Raw genomic sequence first — 16,674 nt, 5'->3', positions numbered from 1 at the left:
CATTTATGATTCTCTTCAACAACAGAACCAAACCTAAATTTTTAGTGCATGATTGCAGGCTATTACTGCTGTTATATAAAGGCTCAGTCATGTCATGTTAGTTATTTCTCTTTGTGTTTAGCTTTTCTTATTTTCGTGTTCTGTGCATTTCAGCTCATTCACTTGTTAGCGTGAGAATACGCTGAGAGCTGTAGGCATTCACACTCTTGAGATCCTTCACATTTTTTCCCCTATGCACTTTTCACCACTTAACTACTTCTGCATACTTTGTGCTATTTCAACCATTAAACTTTTACCATATTCTGCTCATTCAGGACCTTCTGCCTTTGTCCTTTGTTATTTATATCTTCTACAGTTTATGAAATATTCAGCTTTTTGGGTCCCTTTGAAGTGAATGAAAAATCCCATGATTTCTGAAAAATTCTGCTAAAAACTTTGCGCTCTTTCATGGCTAACTACTTCCACAAACTTTCAGCTAGAACTGCCATTCAAACTGTAGGATGCAGTCATATCCTTCAACTACTTCTGTTTATTCAGGGCGGTACAATCCTTCTTCAGGTTTTTGCTTGCATTATGCCCAATCTTCAGAAAAAAACATGGGTTTTTCTGGTTGCTAAGAAAGCACTGAGAGTCTTTCCAACCCTCATTCAAACCCGAAATCCAACCCTATTTCCAACACTAATTCAATTTTTCTTTCCAATCCTAATCCAGATCCTCAAACATTTAAAGTTAAACATATGTAGTAAGTACTTTTAGGTGGTTTAACTTATGTGGGAAGACGCAGTGCTTTTCATCCCGTGTCTTCCCACATCCTCAACTGACTGGACTCCAAATCACCAAGTTAAATATTACCACATAGTTATTTGCTCTCGCCAAAAAATGGTGATTCATATTTTTTTCCAGTAATAAAAAACATCCCAAATCAGGATTTTCCAGAGCTGTAAAACATTTGTAACCCCTAAACTTTCATCATCACTGAGTTTCCCACTTAGCCTGCTTGCATCCGCTGCTAAAATAAAGATGTTGAACCCTGATCCATTCAGAATAGACCATCCCTCCATCTGATTCATTTGAAAAAAGACCATTGAATGCAGGAAATGGAAGATCTTCTATAATTATGAACTGAAATACAACAGCACTCTGTCATCACCCAGATGTTCCTGTCACTCTCTGATCGTTAGCTGCACCACTTCTGATCTACCTTTTCTCCAGATGAGGATCTGTCTGCCTCCACAGGTTCAGACCAAACATTTCATCAGTGGCCTTAATTACAGGGGCATGTTGGTGATTTTGATAAAATAAAGAGTAGTATACAGACAGACTGCTCTCATCAGCACTTATTGGAGGTTTTCTATTATAGTTTATTCCTTTTTTTGGTCAAGACGGTTAATTTATGTCTCCACATCTGCTTGAGAAAATGTGTCCTCTCGCCGAATGCATCTCCCTTGGACATGTGTTTTTCTCCCCCTAATTAGATGCACTGCTGAGAAATCAAGATGTCCACCTGGGGAGACAGAGACAGCAGCTGGAGACATAAATTACCAGCCTCGGATAATACCAACACCTCCTTTTGCCCACCCACATACTGCCTGAACAATAACCACCAACTGGCAGTCAGGAAGAAAATCAGCAGCTAATGACATAGAATTAGACCCGACTTTCATTGCATGTAAGATTTCACTTGCACAAAAGACAAAAAAAAATCCTTCTACCAAGAACTTATTAGTTTGGAGTGCCGGCAAGCACATTTCCTCAGCCAAAGCAAATATTGGGAAATATTGCTTAATCTGCACATAAAAAAAAAAAATAAATAAAAGGAACAGTTAAGACTTTTCAGAAGCACACTAATTCAATTCTCTGCCAAAACCTATAAAGCTGATAATTAGCACACGATGTCTGCTTTGTTTAATCCATACCAAACAGAGGGAGGGAAATGGTCTCACTGGGAGCAATATCCAAATGTGTCTTGGCAGGAATGGAGACTTATAGCTAACAAATTCACATTTATCTTTTTGATAATACAAATTGGATTTCATAGGACATTAGAGCTCTATCAATCTTTGAACAAAACATTGTGGAAAAAGCTCAAATCCTTTAATCTTTTAAGATAAAAAGCCTTATTGTGCACATGTTTGTTTTGCGGCTGGATAACAACAGAGTAATCTACTGAAGACTTTTCAGTGTTATTGCTGCATCACATAATCTGAACCAAACTCAGAGAAGCACATCCAGAATTATGATTGATTTGGTGTAATAATAACAACTCATTGTCATTGTCATTATCTTAGATATCTTGTCGGTGTGCTCTGTTCTGAACCTGTTTGAGGATGGAGGTGTGCAGGAGACCCCCCACAACAACAATAAAAGCACAATATGGACCTCGGTGTCAGTATTGACCTGTAGCCTCATGTCTTCTCGGTATGTCTCAGTTGAGCCCAATTAAAACATCCCACACGCTTCCCCCAGCAGCGAGGTGAGCTTCCTCACAACAACCATCAATTTTCAAAGCTAAGGTCAATTGAAAACGTACGACTCTTTCCGCTCAGACAGATTCGAAGAGGCGGGGAGGTGATGGGAATGGCTGCAGCTCCATCTGCTTCCCTCTGACTGTTTGCTCTCTGGCCTCAGCCCTCTGCTCTGCAAGCTGAAATGAACTATTCTCACCTTGGGGCTAAAACTTCGGTCCTGCTGAGCAGCGCAAACCATCCCAGCTCCACACAACGCACTCGCTCCCCTGAATGGCCTATAAATCATCATTAGGCTGCCGAAGAGGAACGATATTATAGGAATGAGTGAATTTGCGGAGTGCCGAAATGGAGGCCGAGTGGAGCAGTGGGTGGTTTCCCATTACCACCTTTTATTGGGTAATGCTCTGCAGATTTGTCAGCTCAGGATGGCCGTCCAGTCAGGAAGTAATTGTGATGAATCAGCTGTTATTGGTCCAAAACTACTGAAGAGGAAAAAAACAACTATAAAAACATATTTATATATATATACATAATCTATTTCTTTGCATGCATATTTGAAAGCCATGGACTTTTTTTTGTATACATTCGTATTCTTATCTTTTAACAAGTACAAAATGAAGTAATATGCAAGAAAAACTGTGAAAAATCAAAATATCCACAGAGCAGCAGAACTGATATTTCATGTTGGTCGGGTTTTATGGTTCTGGACATTATTTCTTCTGGCAGAAGGAGCCTTATTTACTGCTAGCTGCATAATAGGGCAGCGCGTTCCTCATAAAAATTCATCCTTATTACATACATAAACAACGTGAAATTTGAACTGTCAACACAATTTTTGGTGTGTTTATGTGATTGGTTCTGGTTGCACACACAGGAAGACAAGCAGCATAAATAATCTGAAATGTATAAGCAGAGCAAAGAAGCAGTTTCAGTTTGTGCTTTTAATGTTACATAGAATTTTATCTGAATTTTACGATGTGATAAATCAAAGGAAAGTAGCACATGTGAAGTCAAATGAAAATGATACGTTGTGTTTTCAAAGATTTTCTTTAAATAAAAGTATGAACGGAGTGGTTTGATCTGATATCCAGCCATTTTCATTCTGATACCCTTAAATAAAATCCTTCCCAGTCTGTATGCTGTCTGTAATGTATTCTCAGTATTAATAAATCTGTTCTGATCTCAGAGATCCAATATAAAACATAAATGGTCAAACATCATAAGAACTAAGCAAAGTCAGGGATAACGCATGAAAAATGCTGCATGGCTGGAAAGTATCAACCTGAACCCACCGTCATAAAGTCCTCTATGGAGATGGCTGCATTATGCTGTGGGAATGCCTTCCATCTGGTGAGTAGAGCTCACTGCAGAGCAATCATGGAGTAAAACCTGCTAGAGAACTGGGATGGAGTTTTACCTTCCAGCAGGAAAACAACCCTAAACACACACAGCAACTACCTATGGCACAGTTTATATCATATTCATGCAAAACCAATGTCCATGCATAAGTCTGATTAAGAATCTGTGTTAAGACTTGAAAATGGATGTTTCTCAATTTTCCACATCCAATCTGATTCAACTGAAAAAAGTGGGGAATGTTTAAACTGTGTAAATTTGGTATACTTGCATCTATAACTGCAGCGAAAAAATTTGTATAGAGGCTGAAAAATATATCTGTGTTAAAAAAGATTGAAACCCATTTGTCATTTTCATTTCACTCCACAATTATGCACCACTTTGGTGGCCTGTATTATAAGATTCATTACACTGTCCTAGAACTATAAAGTGCACCTTCGTTTTGAGAAAAAGGAAAATGTTTTTTTTTTTTTACCTTTGCAAGGCAGATATAATTAATTACCAAAACTGCTTATTGACAACAAAAACATAATCGCCTTTTGAAGCGGTAACAACTTCAGGTTCCTATAAGTGTATAAGTGTTTGGATGTTGCTGTGCAGTTAATGAATCCCTCAAGGTGCGCCTGACACAGAGACACAAGCCCATGCAAATCAAAAGCCTGTTTAAAATCTTTGGAGTGCTGCCAGCAGCTATGAACCATTTCAGTGGTGAGAACTATTCCCTGTTGGCGTACGGGAGGAGGAGCGCTCACCGCTCTTGCTTTGACCACACTGTAATGTAGTAAAAGGCTCTGAAGAGGTCAAATAAATGAAAGCAGGTGAGATTCACATTGCTGTGCCATCTCTTTATGCATGCTTCCCTCCTTCCCACTTACCTCCACACTAAAGTCAGCGCAGTATCTTTGACTTTGTGGTGAATGAGAGGTTGAAATCTTCGGAATGAGGTGAGTAAAATGAGCAGTGGTGACAGAAGAGCGAGAAAGGAGAGGTTCTGAGAGGGAGAGAAAGGCAGGTGATGGGAGGACAAAGGAGAGGGAGGGTGGTAATGTGAAGTAAATGGTTGTCGGTTCAAGCAAAAAGGAGGTTTGAGCACAGAGGAGGTGAAACGGTGGAACGGAAGGAGAGCACATGAAGAGGACTCATCCACCAAGACATTAATGAAACGCCATCTGACCAAGGCGCCTGTAAGGTGCAGTGACTGAACGATAAAAATCCCAACCAACATGGAATAATAACTATTAACGGGCATTTGAAATTTAACTCCCAGTTTAATGAGGATCTCCGGGGAAGAGAATCTGTGAGAGTCACAAAACTGCAGCATGCTGGCTGAAAAATAATGAGTTTGGCAGCTTTTACCTCTGCTCCCTAAATCCCTTCTTTTTTGTGCCTTCTCTGTGTTTAGCGGAACCGTTTTCTCTCCTCCCTTATTCCTGCTGCACATTGTTGAGTGTGTGTTTTTTTTTTTTTTTTTTTTTACAGGCTCAGAGGACACACAAATACATGCACTGCAATATGCTGGTGTGCGTGAGACGCCCTGCACAGGAAAATACTGGCAGAGGCAACAAAAATAGCAGAAGACTGCGAGAACAAAGATAACAGCTTCTGCCGTTGTGTAGGTGTGACACAGCTGAGCTTCGACTTTCTGCAACCAACTGAGGAAGAAGGGACTCAGAGAAATCTCTAGCAAAGTGCAGAAAACAGTGGCTTTATGCTGCCTGTCCCCTCCCTGCTGGCAGACGGGCGCCGCTCGTCTGATGCCACCTATGCCGAGCGCTCTGAGTTGGCGCTCCTCTCCCACACAGCTCTGTCAGGGAGATGTTGTTTTTGAAGAGCCGCGAAAAGCTGACAGACTCAGCATTTTAAAACCTTAAAGTGGAAACGAAATAAGGACAACAGAGCTGGGAGTTAAAATGCCGCCTATGTTGTTCATTGGTTCATCCTGCAAGGAAGGTCCTGTGTGAAGTCAAGCCTTCTGTCAGGCTGATACGTTTGGTTTAACTTTTCTGTGTGATGTGATGCTTGACTGTGGTGAGGACTCCTGCTGCATTATGGATGAAGTACCAAACCATAACTACGAAGGTGGAAAAAATTTCTCTCTTTGACAGCAGTATTTTCTAACTGGTTTCTCAGTAAGTAACTGAAAGAACGCACTAAATGTCAAAAGTTTTTTTTGTTGTTTTTTTTAAAGAGATAACTAGGCTTAAATACCCATTTATGTCTTACTGGTTAGTGGTGAGCAGGGACTATATATGATGTCCATATGAAAACCGATGAACCAGGATAATACATGTCTAATTAATAAACTACATGTGATGTCCATATGAAAGAAAATAACATATGATACCCAGATACACCCAAGTTAAATGCAATACACATGTTGCAAGTCAAGTCACACATTTTTACTTTTTCCCATCTCTTCATCTTGCTCTATTGTTGTCATCACATGTAGAACAATTGATCATGTTTTTGTCATGCGTCTTAATATGATTTTTGATCATTTGTTCTCATGCAAAAAACATGATGAATTTATGAGGTTTTTATTTCTGTCGCTCGTCTGGATAGATGCAGCACTAAAATTTTACTTTACAGGCCAGAATAATGAACATTTAATAAACAAACCCACAAACTGCACAAAGTTACACATAAACTTTCTAAACAGACTACATAAATGACAAAATAAGAATCTAAAGAAAAATGTGATGGGAAAAAGATAACAGTTGTTAAAATTGGTAGTGCTAAAACCTTATTTATTTGTTATGAATATCCATCCATCCATTTTCTTACACCCTGGTCCCTTAGTGGGGTCAGGAGGGTTGCTGGTGCCCATCTCCAGCTGGCGTACCGGGCGAGAGGCGGGTTCACCCTGGACAGGTCGCCAGTCTGTCGCAGGGCAACACAGAGACACAGGACAAACAACCATGCACACACACACTCACACCTAGGGTCAATTTGGAGAGGCCAATTAACCTGACAGTCATGTTTTTTGGACTGTGGGAGGAAACCAGAGTACCCGGAGAAAACCCATGCATGCACAGGGAGAACATGCAAACTCCATGCAGAAAGCCCGGGGCCGGGAATCGAACCCAGAACCTTCTTGCTGTAAGGCAACAGCTCTACCAACTGCGCCACTGTGTGTTATGAATATAATAGATCTAATTGTTTTAGGAGTTTTTTTTATCTCTTTGCATGAAGACAAAACTAGTTACTATAGACTGAAACAACAAACAGTAATAAAATTATCATCATTTAGCAATAATTGCTAAAGCTATTCATTGCTTCAGCACATTTTCTTTAGTCATCTTACCTAAGAGTAGTATTATTGCTAACTTATGGATATTTGAACCAAATCTGATGTCAGTAATTGAAACAGTCAGAAACTATTTGCTTTTATAAAACATCAAATAATCATACAAGCAAAAATAAATTACTGTGCACAAATAAAATATCATAAAATAAGTAAAGCGTTCACACACTGAGACAGAACTTTCCCACAGGGTGACAGACAGATATTGAATGGTACAGAGGCTGCTGGGGAATATAAAGAAGTCATCCTGCAAAAAAAAATAAAAAATAAAATAAAATTTCTAACACGTCAGCATCAATAAAACCTCAGTAACATTACCTGCTGGGCAAAGAGGTTCAGAGATCTCCTTCAGAAAGCGCAATGCATATGTAATGAGACAGTCTGGAATAAATTTATCAACACAGATATAGTAGCAGAGTCTGGAAAACGGAGCATGTACACTCAAAAGATAAAAATTATTCTAAACAAATCACAGCTCTTTGCACAAAGCAAAGAGCTGCTTTGTAGCTGATAATCTAAGTCACCCAGTTGTTTCTTACGGAGATACCTGCTGAACTGCCTCCTGTTTGAACTTTTATTTTATTAGTGGGTCAGGAGGGAGAAGCGATTTTTAGTCTCTAACAAAGTCACAGTGGAGTCGGAGAGCCCTTTGCCCGATCAGAGCAATAATTTACGCAGCTGGGTGCCTCTCTTCTTCTCCACAGCTCGCCGAAGAAAGAACAACTCCCACCAACCACCCTCTGATTCTGAGTGAAATTCACTTTGCTTTCCCCAGACGTGGCAATTATTTTCTGTAAAATTGTAATTTGTCACATATGCGATTAAGTAGCCAGAGTCTGAGAGCATCAGATCACAACACTTAATGGAAATATTGATGTGAAGAAAGAGGTGAGTGAATTACCACAGCCTCATTGTAAGCAGTGCGACTCCTGGTGAGGTGGCTTGGCCTTGCAGGTGGCGCTGTCCTCAGGATTTCCTTGTTGAAGTAATGGTGTGGAGTCCAATAGGTTAGCCCTAATACCCTGCTGATGCTGTGTGAGCTGTGTGTGTAACACCCCATTTCCTTGCTTGAGCTTCATATTAGCATGTGTCACCTCGTTGTAATACCTTCTGTCTTGAAATAGCGCCTGAGAGTGGAGCTGAATGTTAAACTCACTAAAAATGTTGATGCAAGTTTTAGCTCATGTCCAGTCTCATCCCAGTTTCAATTCGACCAATCACAAGGGATCAGAATCCAACCTTCTTGCTGCCAAGAGAGATTACAGACGGCTGTAATCTGAGTTATCATTATCAGCAAACACAGAGCCCTAAGTCCACATGCTCCTTTTCTTTTTTGTTTTTTATACCTCAAATAACCTTCACAATTAACTCTAAATCCAATGATCTCAGTTTTGTTTCATCAGATGAAAACACTGTGTCCCCGTTTTTTTTTTGTCCCTTATGAGTTTTAAAGAGATGAAATTTAGATTATGTTAAATTTAATGGAGAAGTGAATATAAATTGAATGTTATTAACTGTATTCCTTGAGTTTGGTGTTTCTTAAGGACTTTCCAAATCATGGTGCATATCTGCCTGTGATCAGCCAAGTATGCTCACTAATTTGAATGTGAAGGACAGATGTAGCACCAATGCATCAAGATGAAGAAATTAAACTAATAAACCACATGGAAAACACACATATATACAGTACACACCACCAGCTTCCAGTTTCTACATATTGCTTGATTTTGGAGGTTTTAGTAAGCTCGATACATCAGCGTGAATAGTGACTTTTATTTGCGAGGAATGTTGTTTTAATCACCAAGTAAATAAAATACAGTTAATTTGTATAATTTTATTCACTACATTTTCTTGGGATAATGTATTTATTTCTGTAAAAGACATTTTTTTATACAATTAAATTATGCTCTGCAGGAGAAGAAGAATTAGAATCTGATTTATTCACCAGGTTTGTAAACACAAACAAGGAGTTTGACTTTGGTTCTTCTTTGTTCGCAGCGAACAGATTTAAAATATAAATATACAAATAAAAAAAGGTAAGATGTTTAGTTTTTCCTTGTTAGCATATATATATGTATACAGTATGTATCACTTTTAAGTATATTTGGCACTGGATTTCCCCCCTCCAATACATCAATTTACAGACCAAACTTTTCAGACTTTTAATATTAATATCAGCAATATTTAAAAGCCTGTAACAGTTTTGTCCCACTTGACAGCTATGCTATAACCCTGTGTTGCTCTGTTACATAAAATCCTAATAAAATAAACTGAAGCTTGTGGTTTTAACTTAACAAAATGCAAAATAAGTTATATTTACTCAGGATCAAGGGTTCTTATTTTTCTATTTGCTGCTCCATCCATCCCGTCAGCCTGAGCTCTATTTGCTGCACCACCCCAGGAAACATCATACAATGACTGGTCATTCATCCTTTATGAGCACAGAAGGAAAGTGAGGACACTCCTGTTGGCAGCTCATGACAGCCCCACCGCCCACTGACAGAGGCTTTATGATCATGCCACCACATGATGCCTCAGAGAGCTGTGACGGGGGGACATCCTCTCAGAGCCCAGCCTGAAGGAATGTGTTAGGACCAAAGCCAGCTGAGAGTATTTATACAGCTGGATTGATTGTATTGTTTGTTTAAAGCACCAGTCATTCTGCTTTTCTTTCCGCTTGGGAAGGAAAAGAGTACCTACTGGAGTTCTGCTAACTTCCCTGGTTGTTTTGCATTTATCCATCATTCTGCTGTGATTTCTTGTCTCAGACGTGTGAGGAACTTTGTCAAATAATCTATGCTGGCCTTCAAAACTACCAATGTTTCCTGGTAGAAAGACAGCTGCAATAGTCACCTAGTGTGACTGATAACCTGCAGAATGCCACAATAGGGTTTACATGATGACAGTATGTGTACTCAAGCAGCTTGGTTGAAGCAATACTGACTGAAAATAGATCATTTCTAGGGTGGGTTGGTCTGTGGAAGCACACCTCAGATACTATTTTAATAAGACTGTACATGAAAAAAGGTAGATTACAAAGATATGACTTTTAGTTTCACTAGTAAAAACAACCAAATCCTAAATTCAAAATAAAACAAAATGTGTACAGTCCATATTTTTCGACAAACTACTGCCATCTTGGGGAGAATAATAACACTGCAACAGGAAATTGCTCCAAATCTTAACCACACATGGCTTTTACTCAGTCTCTGCACCCTCATGCATAGCAATGGAGTTTATTATCCCAAGTAAAGTTTGTGGAAATATTAAATTATTAACATTCCCAAATAAGGAGTTTGTATTATGTGTAAAATTGTGATGTGATGCACAATGGATTAATATTTGGTTTATTAAAATACACTCATATGCTTTTATAGGCGATACGTTTTAGTAAGCTTGATAAAAATTTTTTTTAAATCTACCTTAAATAAATCCTGACATAAAAGCTAAACAGGAGTTTTAATTTTAGTTTGATAAATAAAACCACTGGTTAAAATGTATTTAAATATGGATAGTAATTTAGAAATGCTGAATTATATTACTCACCTGAGCGCAGGGGATTAACAAAATTAGAATGGGGACATAAAGAAGGATTATGGACACCATGTTAGAAGTATAGTCTGGTAGTGTTAAAAAAAAAACCCAGTCAGAACCAGATTAAAGAAATATTTTAATTATATAAAGTATGTGAAAAAGCTACATAAAAAAACAAGAAACAAGTTGAAAAGAAACTTAACGTTCACTCAGTGTTGTTAGTATTTGTGCAAATTTCAACAAGGAAAAAAAAATGTAACCAGAGACTCATCAATATTCATCATCTGTCATTATTTGAATATAACTATTTATATTTCACAATTTTACCTTGTGAAAGAATGTTTACAAACTTGAATATGTGTTTACAATTTAGAAAGAAAAACATTTCAAAGCATGAAGACTTTTCAGAAACATTAACACTGATTTTCCTCACATGGATACGACTGAACATTTATTATAAGCGCCATTTTGCTCTGTTAATACTCTCAAAAACACTCAGAGTCATGTTAATCACAGGAAGTATTATTATCTCCTCAGTAGTAATTAAAAGTGTGGAATCAGCCCCACCCCCCCTTTTAAATAATAATCAAAACAAACATTATTAATTTCTATATTCACAAAGTATCACAAATTGTGAAACTTCCATCCAGAACTAAAACAAAATGCTTCCACTCAGGCAGGAAAACAGTACAAAGTTAAAAAAGCTAAACAGACATTTTGTTTATATCAGGTTACATTTTTAGGGTAAAAATAAAACCTAGTTATGCCTAAAAATGAAGTAGCTTTGATCACCAAGGTCAAGATTGTCACAATTTGTCTGCTGTGATACAAAAGCAGCGAATGTGTTCATAGTTTAAACGTTTTCGGAGGTACTTTATTTTCCTCATCAAAAGGTACAAAACAGTTTGAAATCACACTTACAAAGAAATATGTTGGCTGTCCTCCACAGCGAGAGCAGAAAGTGAAGGGTAAATGTGTTTGAGTCAGGTGGGCAAGTCTCTCCTTCAGATAAATTCCTAATTAAAACACAGGAAATTATCTGAGATTCTGAGGAAGGATAAAATCCACTAAAGACCCGCAGAACCCGGAGCCCGCCACACAGTGGTGCCAAATCCCCATCGACTGTAAATGATAAAAGTAATAAAAACCTGTTTGTGTGAGTTGGATCTAAAGCCGCTCTACGGTCGCTACGCACTCGGCTCAAATCAGAAAACACCCTCGATGACGATGAAAAATAAGAAACCAAAGTGATGGTAGTGCTAGAGTGAGCCGGAAATGCCACCAGAGCAATCCAAAAGTGATGACGTTGATTCAGACGTCCTCTTCCTCCGAATCCTTCCCAGGCGAGAGGGTGAACTGACGCACAAAGTCATGTGGAAGGAGGCCTCCAGACACAAAGTCCTTCTCTGAGAAGGGGAGACGCTTCAGAAGGATGTTTTCAAGCTTCTCTGTACTCTCACGGGATACCTCATCTGAACCAAGGGAGGCTCTATCAGGACTGTTTTTAAATAAAGCTGAAGAGCTGCTCTGATCCCCCCAGCTGTGCTCACTCGTGGCATCGTGATCTGCCAGTGTTTGGCTCGTCTGAACGTCTTTGAGCCCATGTGTATTTACGCTTGTCTTAATTTCCAACTGCTGCCTTGTCCTGAAGGTATTGGACTTTGTCAGCACTGGATCATAGTTGCTTTCAGTGAGCTGACCAAGCTGCACCGATTCTATCATCACCAGTTCTCCTGAAACTATTTCCTCATTGTCCCCTTCTCTGTTTTTGTTGGGGGTGAGTTTTATGCTCGGATCAACAAGAATACAGTCGGAGTCTCTTTCGCTGCTGTCTGTGTCAATATCTTCCTCAGATCCATCCTGCTCTATGCCTTCTTCCTCACAGGCTTTCTCATACAACTTCCTAGATTTTTTCACAGGAGTATCAAATATCACTCCTCTGGGAGCAAGAGAGCTGAGTTTTCTGCGACAGAGGCCGTTGTACGCTGAGGAGCCGAGCTGCCGTTCGGGCTGTCTCAACATGTAGAGTCGGACTGACTCGGGCACATGGACATCTTGGCGTTTCTTGTGCAGCAGTAAGGCAGGCAGGCCTCCAGGTAGGCAGCTTCCAACGATGGGTACAAGAGACGAAGGTCTGAGCGCTGAGACAAAATCCTCCAGCTCCTGGTAGGAGGAGTGGTCTGAATATGGCACTACGTAGACTTTGGGATGGAAGGAAATGAGAGGTCTGCTGGTGGGTAAGATGGCCAGTGTGGGTTGTTCTTTGTTCCACTCATGCAACACCGCTGAGCAGATCTTGGACTGGTCCACAACTCTGATGCGGCCGGCCCCGGGCTCAGTGGTGAAGACGTCAGGAAGCTCCAGAGCTCTGAGGGTCTCCATTCTCTCGAAATTCACTTCAATCCAGGTCTTAAACTCCATCGCCAGCTCAACCAACAGAGTCTCCTTACCCAAAGAATAAATGCCTGTGAGACAGAAAAAAAAAAAACAATCAATGATTTTGACAAACCTGATGTGACTTGATCAGGTCTCCACAGAAACAATGATTTGGATTTAATTTCTCACAGTTTCTACCAGTTTTCACCATTTTTTTTTCTTATTAATTACTAATTTCTTACATAATCTTTTTAAAAATAAAACAAATTAAATATAATGTTATGTGGGTAAAGTACTATTTGTGTAGCTCTGATATGACAACTAAAACTCTACTTTGAGGTCCTTAAGCTTAGTATTAAGCTTCATAACATTAAGCTTGATAACAACTAATCTTGATAAGTTTGCATCAACTACAAACAATCTTGATTTCAAGACAAACTTGGTTAGACATTGACTATTTTCATAACAAACCAGCTCAATGTAAATAAGACACATTACATTTAATCTCCCTAAGAGCTTATGGAGAATATTTTTCCACAAGTTAGTCAAGGTTTAAAGTTAAACTTAAAACTCTCTTAGACATGATGCTTAACGCTCTTCATCAAGTGCTCTGTTGTCATCCCTAAATTCTTCCCCCTGGATTACAGGACATGTTAAATATGAATGTTGCCAATAATTTCTCAAACGAAGCAATTAAAAAACAACTGTCAACATTTTGCTAACAGTAAAGGTAAATTAGGATATTGGACAGTAGATATTAAACTAATTTAAAACTTTTTAAGGGCTAAAATTGAAATATCCTGCACTACAGTTTGTAGCATTACCATGACGATTTGTAAGAAAAACTTCCAACGGATATCAAGGACCTGTAAGCACATCTGATCAAATAAGAGCTTATTTTTTGGGCCGTGTTGTTTTCTGTGTAAACTCACCTATAACAACGTTGTGGTCGGGGTTTCTGCGGATGATCTCTTTGATTTGCTGAGTGGCTTTCTGTCTGGATGGCAGAGTGCGGTTGGGGTCACAGTTGGTGTTGTCCAAGTACAGAATGTCTATGGTTGTGTTGGTCCTTAAACATGGCTCACGCAGCATCGAAGGAGTGTATCTGAAATCACCTAAAATACACATTTCAAAGTTTTAAATGTAAACCTAGAGTAACCACACGATTGGACAGAAAAGATAAACAGTGGCATCAAGGAAAAACATCAAAATCCTGTAAAGAGTAGACGGACCAGTGTAGAGAATTGCCCCGAAGTAGCCCTCAAAGAGAAACATGACAGCTCCAGGACAGTGGTTGGCATCTATCAGTGTGACGGTGAGCTTCTCCTTGCCTATGTCATCCAGAGGGAGCAGGTATGGCTCACACAGCTCCAGAGGATGGATCCATTGTTCTTTCACCTGAACAGGAACAGAATGGTGAATAAAAGGGGTTCAGTAAGAGTTCAAAGAACATAGAAGAAGAAAACAGAAAACAAGCGGGACTGACAATACGCTGGAATCTACTGAGAAACTCACTATTCTACTGTGCTCACTTGCTTTGGTCCATCTGTGCAGTCGTGCAGCGAACATATATTGAGATACATTATTTACATGCAGAATGTCACCAACCAAATGTTACAAGCAGTCCTTTGCAATTGTGTATTGTAAACATGTACAATTAAGACAGATGCTGTGACTCGAAATATTGTGCAAATTTAAGTTGAAGCATGTTATTATATGTTATGTAATGTTCTATTATACCATTTTAATAAATTGATGGAGCTTTAAAACTCTTAGTTTTAATATAATGCATTAATGTGTGTGTGTTTTTTTTTTAATATAGATATATCAAGCCAGTGGATTGTGTCTTTCTTGCTTTGGATTAATTAGGGTCCAGTGTTAAAGCGTGCGGATGGTTCTCTCCTCCTCACCTGCAGTTTGAGTCTGAGCAGGGCGGCAGTGACGGGGGAGCAGTAGATGGGTCGGTTGCTCCAGGTGGAGGTCAGACCCACCGTGTGGTCGCTGTGCATGTGGGTCAGGAAAAACAACCGGCTGCCGGGACATTTCCGAACCTGCCAAAAGTCCACGACCAGCGGGGTGTCCGGGATGACTTTTCCATTATTAGACATGGCTCGTTGTTTCGCTGTAAATCAGCCAAATAAATAATACTGGCTCTTTTTCAGTATTTCAGTATTAACGTGTTGTTTAGGAACAAATCATTTCAAATGTGAGCTAAGAAACCCGCCTGTTACAGTCTGCATTGCATTGTTTGAATACTAGCTGAAGTTATGAGCAAATATTCAAAGGAAAAATAATAAATCTGTAAACACTTAACTGGTCTTCTTTTAGAAAGCATCCATTATAAACAGCTGTACCACTAATGGACTCTGCAACCTGCCGCGTTGATTCGCTCGACTTCATATTCCCGTTTTTCACATTTGTTTTTGCCAAAACAAAATCCTTAACACCCGGCGCAGTGTTTTATTTTTAGAGTTACAGTGCCATCACACCCCGCCATTTCTGTTTTCAATTGAAAATTCAACGCCTTTTCCGTTTTCACCTTCTTTTCTTTGGGTCTGGCAGCTGCTTTGCTGTTTGTCGGGCACCATACTGCCATCTAGAGGGTGAACAGCGGTACTTCAACTGGGAAGTTTCGAGATCTTTCATAAAATAGTTATTTTAAAGTGATTATGATCTTTAAATATTTGTTTCTACAATCTAATCTCTAAACAAACAATGGCGGAATCAGTAGCTGTACAGATGAACTGATCAAGCCTCCTTTTACCAGGTTTAATATTGCATTTTTGCCAGAAATGGGTAGTAACTTCTTAGATTTACTCACTTACATGTACTAGAATAACTTATTGGACAAATTTACTTTTAGAAGCAACTTACCACATTGTGTTTTTTACCTTAGTCATATTATAATTAATCGTGGCTACTTTTACATAATGTTTCTGGATACTCCCTGCCAGTTGCACTAAATAAGGAGCAAACATATTTGAACCATAGATGCACCAGGCACAGATACAAACTTACAATTTATGTTAAAGTGAGACTTTTTGTTTGTAACCAGGCATTTGCACATAACTTTCTATTTTTGCCTGTTTGGTGACATCAATAAGTAAGTTGCCTTACTTAAAAATACTTTGAAACGCTTAGGTAATTTCTTGGATGGGTACTTTTATACTTGAGTAAAAGTACTGTATGTTGAAAACCCTACATGAGTAAAATGTTGAGGCTGTCTGCAAACTTCTGAACTTTGCACCAGTGCTTGCACATATTTTAGTGCATTTTACAACTTACCGTACATATTTTATATTGTTGTATCTATAATATACATATCTATAAATATTATTAATATGACTTTTTGTTCCCTTTATAGGTGTCTTTCTTACTCTCAACATGACAGTAACCATTTTCGTTTTTAACTCGTTCAATGCTCTATTTCTTAATTTAGTGCGATGAAACTTACATGTATACAGCAACCATAAAATGCATTTTTTAGTGTGAATTGAATTACAAATAAATAAGATTCACTACGTCATGCATTGTCTGTCTCCAAGGGAACAGGTGAATTATGGCCCTTTTCCACAAGATGGCGCTATCAGAAAGCTAAAAACTATGTAATTCTTAAAACAGTAATGGTAAGCTGTT

General features: G+C 38.9%; 1 protein-coding gene across 2 annotated transcripts; it reads right to left on the bottom strand.

Moving 5' to 3' along the window:
• Positions 1-10,780: 10,780 nt before the first annotated feature.
• On the bottom strand, positions 10,781-15,585 carry dclre1b (DNA cross-link repair 1B). 2 transcript variants are annotated; one of them, XM_008413524.3, is made up of 5 exons: positions 15,353-15,585; positions 14,949-15,160; positions 14,271-14,436; positions 13,971-14,153; positions 10,781-13,127 (listed from the first exon to the last, which is right to left on the bottom strand). In XM_008413524.3, exons 2-5 carry the CDS (start codon positions 15,144-15,146, stop codon positions 11,974-11,976), a joined length of 1,701 nt encoding a protein of 566 aa, XP_008411746.2. In that variant the 5' UTR covers positions 15,147-15,160; positions 15,353-15,585; the 3' UTR covers positions 10,781-11,973. The 2 variants fall into 2 exon arrangements, with proteins under 2 accessions (XP_008411746.2, XP_008411745.2); XM_008413523.3 differs by having other exon boundaries at positions 14,949-15,585.
• Between the last annotated feature and the right edge of the window lie 1,089 nt (positions 15,586-16,674).

This window comes from Poecilia reticulata, chromosome 7 (genome assembly GCF_904066995.2).
Source record: "Poecilia reticulata chromosome 7, P_reticulata-male-v2, whole genome shotgun sequence".
NCBI lineage: Eukaryota > Metazoa > Chordata > Actinopteri > Cyprinodontiformes > Poeciliidae > Poecilia > Poecilia reticulata.
The sequence above is the reverse complement of the archived record's forward strand: the minus strand, read 5'-3'. Positions and strand labels throughout refer to the sequence as shown.